This window comes from Panthera pardus, unplaced genomic scaffold (assembly GCF_024362965.1).
Source record: "Panthera pardus isolate Hobbes unplaced genomic scaffold, ASM2436296v1 HiC_scaffold_20, whole genome shotgun sequence".
Classification (NCBI taxonomy): Eukaryota; Metazoa; Chordata; class Mammalia; order Carnivora; family Felidae; genus Panthera; species Panthera pardus.
This window is the reverse complement of record NW_026526766.1, coordinates 91,548,449-91,565,145: the sequence shown is the minus strand read 5'-3', so window position 1 is coordinate 91,565,145 and position 16,697 is coordinate 91,548,449. Positions and strand designations below refer to the sequence as shown.

The following is a 16,697-nucleotide window of genomic DNA, read 5'->3' as shown; positions in this document are numbered from 1 at the left end:
TCTGCACTTCAGCACATCAGCCGCAGGGGGCAGTGTGGAGCCGGGTTCAAGTCTTGGTCACGGTGACTATCCCAGCGGCCCCAAGGGGAAAACGAGATGGACAAGACCCCCCCTCCCCCATGTTCCGGGGAGGACAGATATCACGGGAGAACCCTGCAGACGGAGAGGACACGATCAGCAAGAGTGCTGGGGTCCCCGATGGGCCCCTTACCGGATGTGGGACTTGAAGCCTCGGTCTGTCCATCTGCAAAATGGGCATAGCGAAGATGCTGGCCTCATAGCTCCCGGTGCACGGGAAGGGCCCCACGCACGGGAGCGGGCGGTGCTGTTTTACTCTTACTCCTTCTCCAGTGTTCCTGTTCCGTGGCCAGACAGGCCACGGGGACGGGATAACTCTCAGCCACCCAAGGTGGCCGCCGAAGGAGCTCACCGTAGCTCCTCTGGCAGGGAGGATGGAGGGGAGGAGGGGGATTCCCCAGGTGCCCGTGCGGGCCTATGACCCCTGCGCAGCAGAGGCAGGGGGGCGGCTGAGATGGCTCAGAAGACCTTCCATGGTGGGCTCCAGGAGGGCGGGCTCCAGGGAGGAGGCCGGTGTGTAAGCGGCGGGTGCCAGGCCCTGCTTCGGGGACCACTCGCAGAGTCCGGGGTCCTCCCGGGTGCCCAGGGGCTGGAGCGTGTGCTGCCTGCTCCGTCCTCCGCTCCACACTCTGACTCAGCAGGAACACAGGTCTGGCCTGGGCCCAGCCAGGCTGGTTCCCCAGCCCCCCCGCCCCCCACCGGCCCTGGCCATGTCGGCCGTCCGGTCAGCACCCGGGCACTTCCGTCCCTTCCCCGGAACCCTTGGCTGAGCCGCCACTGGGTCTCCCTTAGTCCCTCCGCTCGCATAGGCGTCCGCTCCTCAAGGAGGACCTTTCCAGGGCCGGCTGGGTGGCCCGGACCTCACCTTTCCCATCCGTAAAATGGAGCCGTCAGACGGGCTGTCTCCTGCATCCCCGGACCCCGTTCTGGGGAGCGCCGGAGGACCGGATCCCCTCCCGAGGCAGCAGCCGGACCGGGCCGAGGCCGGGGCTGGGCTCTGCCACCTCCAACCTCCCCCGTGACCCCGGGCCCACGGCTGCTCCGCCTGGACGCCCCAACGCGTGTTCCCCGTCCCGGACCCGGGAAGGCGGCCTCCCCGCTCGCGGCTCGCTGCTCTGGGCCGCCGCCGAGGCCGCAGTCGGCAGGCAGCTGGGCCGGCCTGGCCGGGCTCCAGAGGCGCGGAGTGGGTTAAAGTGTGCGCCAGGCCAGCCGGCGGCGGGCGGGGGAGCAGCCTGGTGGGAAGTGTGAGTTCCTCCCTGTCTGCCTGACAGCTATAAAGGCGGCCGCGCCACAGAGCCGCCACTGGGCTGCGCGCCTCCCCGGGAACCCCCTCTCGTGGGTGCTCTTTGAAGTGGAGGACGGAGGCGGCCAGGGGGAGGAGGAGGGCGGGCGAGGGGCAGAGCCCGCGGCCCTCTGCACTCTGAGCCTCCCCCTGCTCCCGGCACCTGGCGCCTCCCTCGCACAGCGGCTCTGCCCCCTTCCCCGGGAGGACGACCTGCTGACCCGGGGGCCAGGTAGGCCACCTCCGCCTTCCCGCGTTGCCCCCCCGCGGCACGGATGGAGCTCTGAGGGGGCCGGGGGGCCGGAGCATCTCCCGGTCCCCCCCCCCCCCCCGGGGAGCCGTTATGTAACAGGAGGAGGGCTCACGGGGAGGGGTCCGGACCCTCAGCGCGTGGCGACGGTGGCCCCTCAGCTCCCAGCCTCGGGCGCCTGAAGCCGGTCTTTGCACGGCGAGCCTCTCCTGCCGGCCGGTGGCTGTTTTTGGACCCCAGGGAGGGATGGATCCCGCGTGAGCCGGACCTGGCCTGTGGCCAGCGGTGTCTGGGAGCCTTAATGAAAACCAAGTGTGGGGCCGGCTCAGCACCTGTCTTCAGCTCAGCAGGCAGGAGCTGGGGCACCGACTGGCCAATGGGGCTGCCGAGGGGGGTGCTCTGTGCTTGTGTGAGGCTGGGGGGGGGCAGGGGGGGCTGTAGGTGGAGGCCTGCGGGGGAGGGGGGCAGATTTGGAGTTGGCTTCGGGGCTGGCGGGGGGGGGGGCGACTTTCACACCTTCTTCCTTGAAAGTAGCCGGGGGCAGGGGATGAGTCCCCGAGTCTACTCTGGTCTGGGGGGGGGGGGGCGGCGGGAATCTGGCCACCTTGCTGTGTGGCTTTGGGCGACTTGGCTCCCCTCCGTCGTTTCTAGGCTGTAGAGGGACAGGCTTGGCGGCTTCTGAAACCCCTTCTCTGACCTGCTGGCAAGTGACACTCAGGACCTGAGATAGACCCTGGACAGAGGCCGCCGAAGGCCCCCGTGCCTCCCTTCTAGGAGGTAGGCGTCCACACAACGGAGGCAGATAGGGGAGGCTAAGGGTTCCCCTTGGTTTGACCCCTGGCAGGGAGGTCGAGGGGTGTTTGGGGCTGACAGTGCTAACTTGTTGGGGAAGAGACAGCCCCGTAGCTCTGGTCTGCCCTGACTCCACACCCCGGGGGGACAAGGGAGGGACACAGGCGCCTGGACTCTGTGCGGCCTGAGATCCCTGAGGGTCCCGGGCCCGGCCCCCTCCAGGGCAGGGGTAGCAGGGGCCAGAGAGAGGAAGGGGCTGGCGGAGCGGGTGGCATCCAGGGGCCCCTCCGGCAGCCCCGTGTGGCTGGCAGGGAGACCACTGTCCCAGGTGGGCAGCTAGCACTGAGCAGGTGAAAATCCCCAGGGGCTCTTGTTCAGGCCAGTTCCCCCAGTAGAGATGGCGGCCTGAGTTCTGGGGCTTGGCTCCCTCGTCCAACGGGTGCGGCCTGGGCCTGCAGCCTCCTCAGCTGTCCCTGCTTTTCTCCACAGGCCCTCTCTAGGGAGCTCAGGTGGTCAGAGGCAAAGCACACATCCCTGCGCACCCTTAGATGGGAGGTGGGGCAGGCTTTGCAAACTCACCGATGCCTGTGGTTCTCGTGCCTGTGGCAGGCATCGTTAATCACCCACCAGCCTCTCCCAACGGGGCCACCAGGCAGCCACTACCAATCAATCCCAGAGAGCCCCTGGGCCTCGGTGCTGGGCGGGCCCCCAGGGCTCTTCCCTTAAGTGGACCCTCCTCAGCTGTCAGAGGAGCTGGGTCTGGCCTGGCAGTGACCGTGGCCTTGCTTCCTAGGATGGGTGGCAGACGGCAGCCTTCACGCTGGGTCTGGTCCCTGCTGGCTGTGGCACTTCTGGCTGGGCATGTGGCATCTACTGGGGCCACGGTGAGTGGGGAGCAGGGTCCCTCACCCAGATGGGCTGAGGTGGGAGGGGCTGCGCGGCAGGTGTAGGGCACGTGCCCAGTGAGCCCTGCGTGCACTCCCAGATCCCCACACAGCCCCGGAATATGTCTTACAAGCTGATCAGACCAACCCCTATCAGACAAGCCCCTACGGGAACTCTGGCCACTCCGGAGCCTGGCTGATTTGGGCAGGATGGGGTTGGAGGGGGCTGAGTGCTTCCTTCCAAGCAAAGTCCTGGAAGGAGGCGTGTAGACGGGGCGGGCTTGTGTCCCGCAGAACCCAGGCCGGGGCCCAGGCCGCTCGGGAGAAGATAAACAAGGACGGTGTGGCCTCAGGCTCCCGCCAAGCCCCCAAGATGTTCCAGATCTCGAGATTGGGAGGGCTTACGGCCCACGACTTCCGGGGAGTTCCCTCCAAGACCGCCCTGGACACCTGGGCGGGGGTGCCGAGGGACCCAGCCGGGCTGTGTGCTGCTGACCACAGCAAGGGATGGCGGGCCAGTCCCGTTCCAGCGTCTTCTAACCTTCCGTGGGGACTCTCGCCCAGGACCACAGCCCGACGTCCAACAGCCTGGAGGGGGGCTCGGACGCCACCGCCTACTGGTGGGGAGAGTGGACCAAGTGGACGGCATGCTCCCGCAGCTGTGGGGCCGGCGTGACGTCCCAGGAGCGGCACTGTCTGCAGCAGAGGTGTGGGACTAGCACGGGGGTGGGCAGCGGGTGACAGGTGGGTGGGGGCTCAGGCTGGGAGGGGTCTTCAGGCGGAGGCGGCCCAGGCCGGGTGAGTGAGCCTTTTTGCTGGCCTGTCAGGGCCGAGGCTCCTGACGGGTCCTGGGCGACCGTGTCCTGGGGTTCACCCTGTCCCGGGACTCTGGGGACAGACAGCCCTTTCGTGAGAAGGCATGGTCTGTTTCTTGGGATTTTTTTCAACGAGGGGCGAGGTCTTTCCTGGTCCTTCTTTTCTGAAAACCCGAGTCGAATTCACACAGGAAAAAACATAGGATATAGTGGTTACCATCGGGCGGGCCCGGGTTCAAATCTTGCTTCTGCTACGTCCTTGCTGTGTGACCTTGGGCAAGTCGCTTCATCTCTCTGAACATCAGTTTCCTCACGTATGGAGTGGTACGGAGTAAACGTTCTTGGTATTATTATCAGTTCTGTGTACAACCCTGGGCTCTATGCCGGGGGTGCAGAGGTGAAGTGGTATCTTCCCTGGGCTGCGGTGGAGTCGTGGGGGGCCAGAGGAATTAGGGGGGGCTTCCGGGGCCCAGCCCAGAGGCCGTCTGGAGCAGGGGCACGGTCGGTGCCCGCAGCCCGCGGCCCCCAGCCCCCAGCTCAGAGCCCGGGTCTTCCCTCCAGGAGGACGTCGGTCACGGGCGCGGGGAACAGGACCTGCACGGGCACGTCCAAGAGGTACCAGCTGTGCAGACTGCAGGTGAGGCCCCGCCCGGGCGGGACCGCAGCCCTACCCCCAAGCTCCTTAGGCCGGTCTCAGGTGGCCCCCAGACCCTCCAGGCACTCTGCGCCGGGTCTGCCCTTACTTCCGGTTGAAGAGAAGGAGGGTGAGGGGTCCTGGGCTCAGAGCCCCCTTCACGCCTCGGGTCACATCTGTGCTGTGCACGCGCAGGGGTGAGGACTGGCTTCTGCTGGGGGCGGGGGCTCACGTGCGGCCTCTAACGTGCAGATCTCAGGCTGCTCACAAGTCCTGTGCCAGGTGCTTGCTGGGAGACCAACAGTCACCAGGTGTCCCGTCCCCAGCCGTGAGAAGTCTCACTGCAGCTCCCCAGGAGGGACAGGAGATGCTGACTCTGGCTCAGCCTCTGGGTGCCCTTCAGTGGGGCCAAACCAGTCTGGACCTGAACTCCCCCCCCGCCCCCCACCACCCAGAACAGGTGTGGGATAGAAAGACAGCAAGCCATAGGGGTCTTTGCGTCCCCGTGAGCGTCTCGGGGTATGTGCACGCCCGAGGAGTTAGGGCCTGAAGGGAGGCGGGTGGCCACAGCTCCTGTGTTGGCATCGCTGGTCTGCTCCCCTGCTGGACGCTTGTGAGCTCCTCCGAAGGGAGACCCACCTACCCCCCCCCGGGCGTGACCGGCTGCCCCCCACCCCCAGGCCTCCCCCCTCTGCCCTGGGCCGCAGGCGAGTGGGGTGCAGCGCCTGCACAGCCGAGGCCGGGGGCCCCTTCCGTGCCCCAGTGCCTCTGGGGAGGAGGCTGGGGTGGCGGGGACGTGGAAGGACCCTGCCCGGAGCACCAGGAGGGCCAGTGCATGTAGGCGTTTGAGGGACGGCAGCAGCCCTTTCGGTTGCCCCCTGCTCCTTCCAGAAAGCGAGTGGGACTGAGGGAGAACGAGAGGCCACCCCGGCCCGGCCGCAGCCACTTCCTGCTCAGCCGGGACAAAAATGCCTTTGTCGGGCCGAGTTCCTCCTGGAGCCTCCTCTCTCTCTCTCTCTTGCTCTCTCGCTCGCTCCGCAGGAGTGTCCGCCGGACGGGAGGAGCTTCCGGGAGGAGCAATGCATCTCCTTCAACTCCCGCGTGTACGACGGGCGGACGCACCAGTGGAAACCCCTGTACCCCGGTACCAGGCCCTGGGCTGCCCAGGGGGGAGCAGAGTGCGAGGGCGGCCCCTCCACACCCGACGGCTCCCTTCTGGGGACGGTGGGGAGGGGACACCCTGGCCCGGGGTGGGCAGGTGGACGGTGAGGCCCGGCGGGAGGGGTCAGGTCACAGGCCGCGGTGAAGAGGGGTCGGCCTCTCTCACTCACGGAGCAGGTGCCGGGCCACCCGGGACCGTCCGTCGGGGGATCCGTCCCTTCCGCTCTCCCGGCCTCAGTTCTTCCGTTCGCGCAATGGGTGGGAGGAGCTAAGGCGGGTCTCGGCGGGAGGGACAGGAAGTTCCTGAATCCCCCCCCCCCCCACCCTGAGACCCTCCGTCTCCCCGTCAGACGACTACGTCCACATCTCCAGCAAGCCGTGCGACCTGCACTGCACCACCGTGGACGGTCAGCGGCAGCTCATGGTCCCGGCCCGCGACGGCACGTCCTGCAAGCTCACCGACCTGCGAGGGGTTTGCGTGTCTGGAAAATGTGAGGTTGTTAAACATTGTAGCAAAAGTACCACTGGTCTCACTGCGCTGACCGCCCCGCCTGTCCTCCTGTGGCAGGGGCGGCCCCGGGGGCCCGGGTCGCAGCGCCCTCCCAGCGGCCCTCTCCGCCTCCCTTCCTGCAGCCCATCGGCTGTGACGGGGTGCTCTTCTCCACCCACACGCTGGACAAGTGCGGCGTCTGCCAGGGGGACGGTAGCAGCTGCACCCACGTGACAGGCAACTACCGCAAAGGGAACGCCCACCTCGGTAAGAGCCGCGGCGCCTCCCCCCCCTCCCCCCCGCGCCTCCCCCCTCCCTGTCCGGTCCCGCTGCGCGCTGTCTCCGGCCTTGGGTGCCTCCTCGTGAGCTCCTCTCCCTCGCTCTCTCGGCCACCTGAACGTCCCTGCTGTGCCCAGGCGGGCCGGCCAGGTGCTCGGAAGGCCCCCTCTGGCTGGGGATACTGAGCCGCTCTTTGTTGACTGCCTACTGAATACCGGGTGCCTGAGTGCACCCTCGCCTGGGGGATTGTGTTTGGCCTCTGCGGCAGCACCCAAAGGGGGGAAACCGAGGCACGAGTCCCATCCTCGTGTGAGGCTGATACGAGATTTGAGTCCGCGGCCTAAGCCCTCCAACCCGTTTCGCAGAGTCCGCCCCTCCCTTCCCTTGGGCAGTGGCTGGTCGGTCACCCAGCGTGCCCGTTTAGGCCTGGCTCCGCAGGGGCTGGTGGGGGTGGAGGACAGGTGGGGATTTGGGGGTCTCTGCCTGTGACAGGACTTTGTACTTTGCAACGGTGTCACTTTAGCACTCAGTACCACGCTGACTGCATTTCTGGGTCTCTCCAAATGCTTGTGGGGTCAACCCGGGTTATCACAGCCTTCAGACTGGGAAAAGCAGGGCGCTGGAAACCCACTTAGCAGATGGGGAAACCGAGGCCTGCACGGGAATTGCCTGCTCAAGGTTCCCGAGCGAGGCTGGGCAGGTCCGGACTAGTTGGAGCCGCCGTGGACCCGGCTGCCGGGGACCCTGACCGTGTCCACCCCACACAGGAGGGATAATTTCAGAGCTAACGTTAGGGCTTAGACGAGGGGCCCGGGGATGGGCCTGCTGGGCTGAGGAGGGACTGGATGAAGACCGCAGGGAGGGTCTGAAATGGAGGGCCCAGGGCAGAGCAGCCGGACAGGTGTCTGAAGGACCCACAGCCAGCGTGACAGGCAGAGGCTGCTCCTTGCCGGATGCCGGGACGTGTCTCTGAGCACCTGAGGGCCGTGTCCCGTGGACTCCCGGCATGGGGGGCCTGGGGCTGACGCTTCCAACCCCGCGACATCCACCTAGTCCTTCCTGTGCCCGGGCCGAGGCGTTCGTGCCTCGCACATCACGAGGCAGGTCCTGGACGGGTGCCACAGACGCGGGAACAGGCAGAGAGGGGTGAAGACACCAGTCTGAGGTCACACAGCCGGGAGTGGCAGAGCGGGGTCTGAACCCAGACAGCCTGGCTCCTGGGCCTGTGGTCCTAAGCGCCGACCCACCGTCTCCCCTGATAAATGCGTGCGCCCTAACCACGCCGGCGGCCCTGGGCCGTGCAAGAGCCGTTATTAGATGCGCAGGAATCTTGTGAGCCGGTTGCTAATTTAAAAATGAACGTATTTAAACCCACATTTGAATAAATGGCAATTAAGCCAAATCATCATTTCCTGTTCATTTCACCGCTGTGTGTATTATGGGCGTGTAGGGGAGACGCTGTCGAGGGAGGCGAGGCGGGCTAGTGTGTGCCTCTCCCCTGCTCTGCCTGCACCCGGCCCAGCCCTCGGGGAGCCTGAGCCGGGCTGGGGCGGGGGTGGGGGTGGGGCACGGTTTACACTGCAGACCAGAGCTTCCCGCTCTGCCCCCCAAGGAGCCACTCAGCGCACTCTGGCTCAGGGCCTTTGGGCGCCTGCAAAGGGGGGCGAGGGGGGTACAGGTGGACGCCCCTCGCTGCCACTGTTCCCTCCTGGGAGACTTTTCTATCTTAGGGCTTTCGGAATCTCTCCTCTGGGGTCTCCTCCCCAGACCACCCTCTAGGCCGTGCTGGCAGCACCCGTCCCTTCCTCAGACCCCGGCCCCCCTAGACCCTCAGTCCCTCCGTTGGGCGTCTCTGTGGGGGTCCCCACGGCTGCCTCCCCACCTTCTACGGCCCTCAGCTGTGTTTGCCCACCTGCGTCTCTGAGCGTTAGCAAGTCTGTAAAATCAACATGGTGCTGGGCCAACGCGGGCCTTTAAAATAGTAAGAGTGACTGTGCCCTTGGGGCCAGGCCCTGTGCTGTGCAGAGATCTTCCCACATGACGCAGAGTGGGAGCCATCATCCCTGTGTGCAGATGAGGAAACTGAGGCCCAAGAGCTCCAATGACTTTTTTCAGAATCATCTTGGTGACATGTGGCAGAGTAGGACCCAAGTCAGTTTGACCCCAGGCAGATTTAAGGTCCCTGTGGCCCACGGTGTCCCTCCAGAGGGGCTGGGGCAGGGCCTTCGTAGGAGAGGGTCATGGAACCTGGGTGAACCCGAGCCCGTCCCCGGGTGGCACAGTGCGTGTCTGCAGGGCCTTGGACGCGTGTCTGGGCCCGGGTGCAGCTGTTGAGGGTGGGGCTGCCCTTAGACAGCACCCCTCCCCCACCAAGAGCACAGGAGGTTGGTGACTTTCCAACAGAGCGGGGCCGGCCCGCGGCTCACTGTCATCTGATGTCCCCCAGGTTACTCTCTGGTGACCCACATCCCGGCCGGTGCCCGAGACATTCAGATTGTGGAGCGGAAGAAATCTGCCGATGTCCTAGGTACGCGTGGGGGGCCTGGGTGCTGCCTCATGTGGACTTGTGGGTGTGTGTGGGGCCACACGTATGGGTGGATTCTTGACCCTGGATCCGTCCTGCAGGAGAGAGTCAGGCCCCAGAAGCCAGAACTTGACCTGGCTGTGTGTAGACGTGTGTGTCGGGTGGGGGGGCTCAGAGGGAAGCTGACCCCACCCCCACACGTGACAACACGTAGTGACTTCCTGTCCCTGGAGAGCCTGGCCCAGGCCAAAGCTGGAGGTGCTGGAGGTGGGGTCTCTGACCGCCCCTCCCCCAGGGCACAAGGATGAGACTCAGGAGGCGAGTAGGTTGAGGCAGATCCAGAGCCCGGAGGTGGCCCGGCTGGAGGCCTTCAGCCGCACGAAGCAGAAGTGAGACTCAGACTCGGGCCTGGCGGCTCCCTGGTGGAGGTTCTCGCCCCTGGATGGTCTCTGCGGGGCAGCTGGACCTTGGTAGGTCGGGGGCCTTCGACGTGAGGATTCTGGGCTTATTCGCATAAGTGAGGCCCCGAGCTGATGGCAGTTTCTGGAAAGGCTGCCTGTGTAGTTGGAGCGTTGTCCTGACAGCCTGCCCTGTCTGTGCCCCCCGGGACGCAGCCCGAGGCCCTTCTGGCTCAGGTGGGTGGGTGCTGACACCACTTAGCTGCTCTGCACGTGGCCTTGCCCTGGGTGGGGGCGGGCGGGGGGCCCCGGGCAGGGAAGCTGGTCCCGACGCCTGGCTCACTCGCCCGTGTCTCAGGGCAGCGTGGGAAAGCCGGGACGGCTGGGTGAAACCCGCCCTTCTCGGGGGACGCCGCGGGTGGGGGACTCTGCTAAAGGTCCCCGCGGTGGAACCTGGGCTCTCGGCCCCCACACCAGCAGTTCTGCACACTCCAGGCCCCCGGCCCCACCACCCGAGTTCGGGAGCCAGGCCTCTGCCAGGCCGGTGGCTCTGTCCCCCGCTGGGAGGGTGGCGAGGCCAGGAAACACGGTGTTCTCAGAGCTGGCTGCAGAGAAATGGCTCTTGAAACAGCCGCGTGGAAACAGCAAGGGCAGCCTCGGAGCAGAGGCAGAGCCGCAGGAAGGAAGGTCATTACTGTCAGGAAACAGGCTTTGGATGCCGGCCGGGATTTAACCCTATGCACATACCTGGAGGCCGGGCAGGCACGCGCCCCAGGAGGCACAGCTCGGACCCTCACTCACGGTATTTTCTGACGTCGCTGCGTCGAGGGTATTTTTCCAGCAGACGAGTCTCGCTTGCTGCGTCTGCCTGATAATAAACGGATGCCCCCCCCCACCCCCCCCACCCCCCCCCTCCCCTGCTCGGATTGCATCAGGAGCTCTGGAAACTGAACTCTTCCCCTCCCTCCGGCCAGCTTCCGGAACTGGCTCAGAGGACACCCTCTGAAAGACACGCTGTCCCCCACCGTGTGGAGCCTGCCTCCTCGCTCCCATCCCCTGGGCCCGAGGCCCCGAGCACCCTGCGAGCCCTCCGCAGCCCAGGGAAGGGCCAGCTGCCCTGAAAAATCACCCCAGCTCTGGAGAGTTGTCCTGGCCTCCGGGGTTGGCAGGAGACGGGCTGCTGAGGGCTGCACGCACGTTCCTGCTGTCTGGGCGTCATCAGGCTTGGGTCAGGCCAGGGAGTGGCTGTCCTTCTGAGGTCCCCTGTTCCAAGTATCCACCCACACCCCGTCTCAACGAGAGGGCGACTGAGAATGTGCCCGGGGCTGCCATCAGGCACGCCTGGGAGAATGGACTGATGGGGTAAAAGGTCAGCCTGGTCACGGCAGCACGGGCCACAGAATGTCACGGCTCCCGGTGTCGGCGTGGCGCTGGCCAGCTTGGGGTGGGCTGCAAGGGCCTGCCGGCGCTGGTGGGACAGCGTTCTGGGCCAGGCAGGCCAGGGCTGCAGTGTCGCTCAGTGTGGACCCTGGAGGGGCATGGAGGTCCCCTCCCCGTGTGTGGTCCCCTTCCTTCCCAAGGTGGGAAGCTGGGCGGGGATTACTCACCCAGGGTCACGAAGTGAGTTCTCAGCAGGGCCGGGCTGATGGCCCTGCCCTGAGCCGGCCAGTGCCTGCTGTCCAGAGCACGCCTTCCCGGGCACTGACCTCCTGGTCCACTTGGCCGCTTAGCCTATGCTACTCATCACCTCGCAGACTCTGGCCTCTTTAGAGGTGACCAGAGACACCAAATGGGCCCCGGGCCAGCCACCTCCACCTCCTGATGGGAAAGTGCGCTGACCTCTCCTTAGCATTCGCTGGCCGGGGCCACATGCTGGACATGGTCGGAGCTTCCGACTCCCCCACGAGAGGAGGTGTCCTGTCTTCGGGGTATTCGGGGAGGGTCGCGGGGGTGAGCTGGCCACAGGTGCCTGAGTGAGTGATACTGGCCACTCCCTGTCCGCCCCCCCCCCCCCCCCGCCCACCGCCCCGTCCTCCCTGTGGCTCGTCCAGCTCATGTGACCAGGTGGCTCTGCCCTGTGCTCCTTTAGCTCTCGCGGACGAAGCCGGCTTCTACTTCTTCAACGGCAACTTCAAAGTGGACAGCCCCAAGAACTTCAACATCGCGGGCACCGTGGTCAAATACCGGCGGCCCATGGACGTCTACGAGACCGGCATCGAGTACATAGTGGCCCAGGGGCCAACCAACCAGGGCCTGAACGTCATGGTGCGTGAGCCGCGGGCTTCGGGCCGCCAACGCCGTGCCGTGGCCCCAGGGTGTGTGTGCACGAGGCAACTTCTCCGCCCGGCGTGGCGAGGGTCGTGCTCGGTCACTCCTTGCGCACCCATCCGCTCGGGGTTTGATTCCTGTACTTAGCCTCTATCAGCTCAATAACGAGTTGCTTCATTTGCCCGTCCCCTCGCTCACCCAGCCACCCACTGTCTCAGCCCTCACCCAAGTAACCATTCATTCATTCACTTGCCACGGCCGTTAGTGCCCCTGGTGGACTGCAGTCATCAGGACCTGCGGGGTTGCTAAGGACAGGAAGTAGACGGGGACGCAGGCCCCCTCCCCCACTCCATAGTTGGGGGTTTGTACCCCCCGCGTACTTCCCTGCCCCGGCCGCATCGGCACTGTGGCCTCTCTGCCAGGTCCTCAGTGCTGGGGGGCCCAGGCAGTGCCTGTGGCCCCCCCCCCCCGCTACCCCCCCCGGATGCTCATGGTTTCTGGGGGCACAGCACAGGGGCGAGGAGAGGGCGGGAGAGTTTGGACCTGCTCTGCTCAGCTCCCTGGGAGCGTTCCCATGGCTAGCGTCTAGAAACAAGTGTCGTTGCTTGGTGGCCCGGCGTCGAGGAAATGTACAAGGACTCGTCCCTGGAAACAGGTGACGCCCAGATGGGCAGTTCTGGTGTTTTTCAAGGTCTGCGGGTGTTCGTGGAAGCTGAGGGGTACAGTGGGGCCAGAGCCTACCCGCCCGACCTGGCATGATTTCTGGATCCCACCGTGGTGGGCGTTTAGATCCTCACTTTGTAGACAAGAAACCTGGGCACACAGAGATTACGGACTTGCCCATCACGGACCTGTCGGCGGTGCGGCCGGGCTTGGGGCCCGGGTCAGCCTGGTGCTGGAGCCGGTTGTGTGTCTAAGTGCCCTGCCAGAGGGGTCTCCAATTGCGGTGCCCCCCCCCCCCCCGCCACCTCCCCACACTGCTTCCTGGCTGCAGAGCGTCCCTGGATGGCCCCAGAATCTAATGGGGGCCACGTATCTCCTCGCCTGCCCCTGGAGCTGCCCCTGAGGCAGGCCGGCCGGCTGCCTGGCTTCCCTGCCTGCCCGCAGGAGCTGTGTTGCAGGTCAGGATCCCAGGAAGGGTCTGTGAGCAGCGGGGTTTAGGGCGTGGTGACAGGAGCAGTGGCCGTGAGGGGGTGAGGGGGACAGGCCTGGACAGAGGGAGATGTTGAGCCGTGCTGCCGGTGTGGTCAGAGCCTCAGCTGATCCCAGCGGGGGCTCTGGGGTCGCAGTGGCCCCTCGAGTCCCCTGGACTTGAGGCGGAGAGGCGTGGCCCGGTTGCTGGAAGCCACAGAGATGGGCGTGGCCTCGGGAGAGGCGGCTCTCTTCGGCTGGCCGAGGGACGTTCCTGGGGCAGGGCTCGCTATGAACTGTCCCCAGCACACTCCAGGCAGCTCACTGAAGGGTGGGGCCCGGGGGCTCGCCGCCGTGCCCGCTGGTACCCATTTGCCTGGTGGAATGCTTGGCAGGAAGGACTCCTCTAGAATTCTGGCTGGCTTCCCCCCCGGGAAGGCTGGCGAGGTGACCGGCAGCTAGCTGGGGGCTGCCAGCCAATCACATCACTTGCCTCCTGCGCTACCCACTCCGCATTCTCCTCTGCTAGTCTAGGTGGCTCACCTGGCCGGGTGTCCCTGTCCCTCCTACCCGAGGGGTCTGGGCTCCTGGTTTTGGGGCCCTTTTCCATCCCTGTCCTTGTCCCGTGGCCACGGGCAGGGCGATACCAAGAGGAGCCCCCGTGGGGCAGCAGGGAACCAGATATATTCTCTGCCCCTAGGGTTGAAGCATCCCGACACGGCCTTGGTGGTCAGGGTCAATCCCCCTGCTGGGGCGGCCACTCCTCTCCGGCTGCTCTCTGCGCACAGGGTGCCAGATGGCCCAGGTGGCGGTCACAGCTTCCCGTTTGTGGAAGTGTTTCCCTGCATCAGGACCTGTACACCTGCAGACCCTAAGCCGCAGGGACTAGAAACCCCAAATGCCCACGGGGTCACTGGGAACGATTGCGGAGGCGACTTCCATTTTGTGCTTCCCGGGCCCACGCTGTCTGCCCGGTGGGGACGCAGCACCGACTGTGTCGGGGCGATTCCTTGTATATTGCGTCGTGGAGGGCACCCCGGCCCCTCATCCTCGCAGGGTCCTGCCGTCTCTACGTGGCACCGTGGCCTCAGCGTGCGCGGGTCGCATCAGGCCGCAGCGTCTGGGTGACGCAGCCTGTGCATCTGACGGTCACGTGCCTGCTGAGGCACCCCCTTTGCTGTGACGTGGGTCCCTTTGTCCGATGCAGTGTCACGTGCCATCCTGTCTCAGCGGATCAAATGCTCTGGGAGCCCTTGGGCTTGGGGGCCGCAGGCGCTGTGGTCAGGAAAGGCAACCTCGCGGTCACTTCCCTGCTAGGACAGAAGGGCGTCTAACGTAGCCCGCTGGCCGTCAAAGGGCTGACGGCCTCTCGAGGCACGGTGCCGCATGTCAGTCTCTGTCGGTGCTGGAGGGCTTGGTGAGTGACCGCCCTTGCCCTCGGGGCCACGCATGGTGCCCATCCTTGCCACCATGGCTATCCCCTTCATGCACCTGTTGTGCCATCAGAGGGGGGACTGATGGCAGAGGCTGGCCTGTGTCACCTGGCAAGGCCATTTCACCTATAACCTGGTGTCCGGTGTCCCTCCCATGGGGGGATGCTCCCAGGGGCGCGTTAACAAGGGACACGGCGGCTCCCATCTTCCGCCTATGGCGTGGACCCATCCCCACGTGTCTCCTCCAGACCTCCTCACCCCCTCTCAAAGCCCTTTCCACCCAGGATCCTGAGCCACCACCCAAACCGTGTGCACCGCCCACGAGGCAGTGTGTATTCTCACCTCGGGCTGCTGTGCGTTTCCTACAGATTAGATGATCCCACACGCGCCCCGCAGAGCCCCCCGGGAGGAGTTTCCCTCAGTGCAGTTTTTTTGAAGCCGCCCCTGAACGGGGCTCCAGTGAAACATCCCATTTTCAGCTCATACCGCCCTGCCCCGCCCCGTACCAAGCCGACCCGTCTCTGAATCAAGTTTGGCCCTTTCTCTCCTCTCAGACTTCACCCTAACGGTACCCCGTGCACCTGTCGTTGTGAGCTGAGAGATGTCAGGGCAGGGGCCTCGGGTGATGAGAGTCTCGGTCACCTGCTGAGCCGGCGGTCCTGTCCTCTGCTCTGATTGTGCCTAACCCCGGATGTGACATTTCCATCTTACGACGGGTGGCTGCGTGACTCCCGGCTGTGTCACTCGATGTCCCGTGGTCACAGGGTTCCATCTCTATAGGGCCTGGTAGCATGTCACAAGCTCTTTTCGAAATGATGTGATATTTGTCGTGGGCGGCATGGCTTCGCTCCGGAGCGCTGGAGGACTACGCGATCCTCTTCCTATCAAGGCCTGCCAGAAAGCCCGTGTGACGTCTTTCCCCGCCGCTATAGAACCAGCTGGGTGTTATGGCCCAAGTGGCAGGCTGTTTATCCCGCAGCCTGGACCGACTGTAGAGCCCCTTCTCCTCAGGACCCCCACTGAAAGCTGGCAGCTTTTACCCAGTATGTGGATTGGATCCACATTTCTGGATATGTGCCACGCTGTGTCCAGAATTCTTCTTCATAAGGGAGGGAATGCAATGCAGTCCTCTGCCCTCTGCTTTCAAGGGTATGTCCTGGCATGCCCTAGGCCACTGACCCTGAAGCGTTCGCCGATGGGGGTGGGGCACTGGATCCCCACAGGGTTCAGTGTCAGGTCTTCTGGAATCCGTAGGCTTTCCAAGGCCTCCCGCATCGCTTCCTGTTCAGCTGGCCTGGTAGACATGATGTCACCAACGTAGAGGACCCGTGTGATGTTCTGTAGAATGGTCCAGACCCCCCTGTACTGTATTACGTCGAGGAATGGGGCAGTTAGCACGGCCCCGGGTACAAACCCGCACGTGTATACTCTTGTCCGTTCCAGGTGAACGAACACCACTTCCTCCTCCCCACGGGGGTGGAAAAGAAGGCGTTTGCCACGTCGGCGGCCACAGGTGATCGACCTGAGGTCGTGTTAATCTGCTCCGGGAGCTGCATCTGAGGCTCCCGCTTGGCGGGGTTTGGAAGGGCTCCCCGTCATCCTCCCGGGTCTGTCTTGCTTTCATGGGCGCCAAACCGCTGAGTGAAGCGGGGCATATGGGGACCACCGCCTCGCGTCCTCCGGCAACCTCAGGAGTGGCTCTGATCTCTGTAGTTTCCCCGGGATGCAATTCTGTTTTGGATTTACTCCCTGGGATGGGCACGGGGGTCAGGGGCTGGGGTCACGGGCTTCCGCTGAGCTTTCCCTGCGATGGTAGCGCATACCCTACAGGCTGAGGAGCCGACTGCCAGCAGTGGACTTGGGAACCGGGTAAGCCTTGGACCCAGGGTGAGCCACACTGGGCGCACCGTGAGCCAGACCTGGGCCACACTTGTTTGTCACCCACAAGCTCTCGCGCTAACAGGGGGCGATGATGATGCTTTGGGTCCCTGATAAACAATGACAGCTTGGACCCTGGTTCCCAAATGTCTGTCCATTTCTCCAGCAAACAGTTAATCAAGTCGACGGCTGTAGGCTCTTTGGGGGAAGAACTGGGAGAATCATTACCATATACACTTGTGGTGGGTCCTTTGTCCTGGGGACCTGGCCGTTCCATCATTCAGTGGATCCTGGGTCCAAACGCTGGCCCAGGAAATGGGATAGGGCTGTGACTTTTCTGGGGCAGCTGTCCTCCACCCCCTGAATATCCACCCTTGATACGTTTTGATCTTACATACTG

General features: G+C 64.8%; 1 protein-coding gene across 2 annotated transcripts in view; it reads left to right on the top strand.

Annotated features, from left to right (window-relative positions):
* Window positions 1–1,338: 1,338 nt before the first annotated feature.
* Window positions 1,339–16,697, top strand: part of ADAMTSL2 (ADAMTS like 2) — a 35,621-nt gene continuing 20,262 nt past the window's right edge. Inside the window, exons 1-10 of one of the 2 annotated variants that reach the window (XM_053908515.1) lie at window positions 1,339–1,592; window positions 2,262–2,387; window positions 3,196–3,286; window positions 3,851–3,993; window positions 4,663–4,738; window positions 5,777–5,879; window positions 6,247–6,392; window positions 6,530–6,653; window positions 9,112–9,192; window positions 11,677–11,852. In XM_053908515.1, coding sequence (XP_053764490.1) covers window positions 3,197–3,286; window positions 3,851–3,993; window positions 4,663–4,738; window positions 5,777–5,879; window positions 6,247–6,392; window positions 6,530–6,653; window positions 9,112–9,192; window positions 11,677–11,852 — 939 coding nt within the window. In that variant the 5' untranslated portion in view covers window positions 1,339–1,592; window positions 2,262–2,387; window position 3,196. Of the gene's footprint in view, window positions 1,593–1,809; window positions 2,020–2,261; window positions 2,388–3,195; window positions 3,287–3,850; window positions 3,994–4,662; window positions 4,739–5,776; window positions 5,880–6,246; window positions 6,393–6,529; window positions 6,654–9,111; window positions 9,193–11,676; window positions 11,853–16,697 lie in introns of those variants that run through there. The other variant, XM_053908516.1, reaches the window with a different exon arrangement.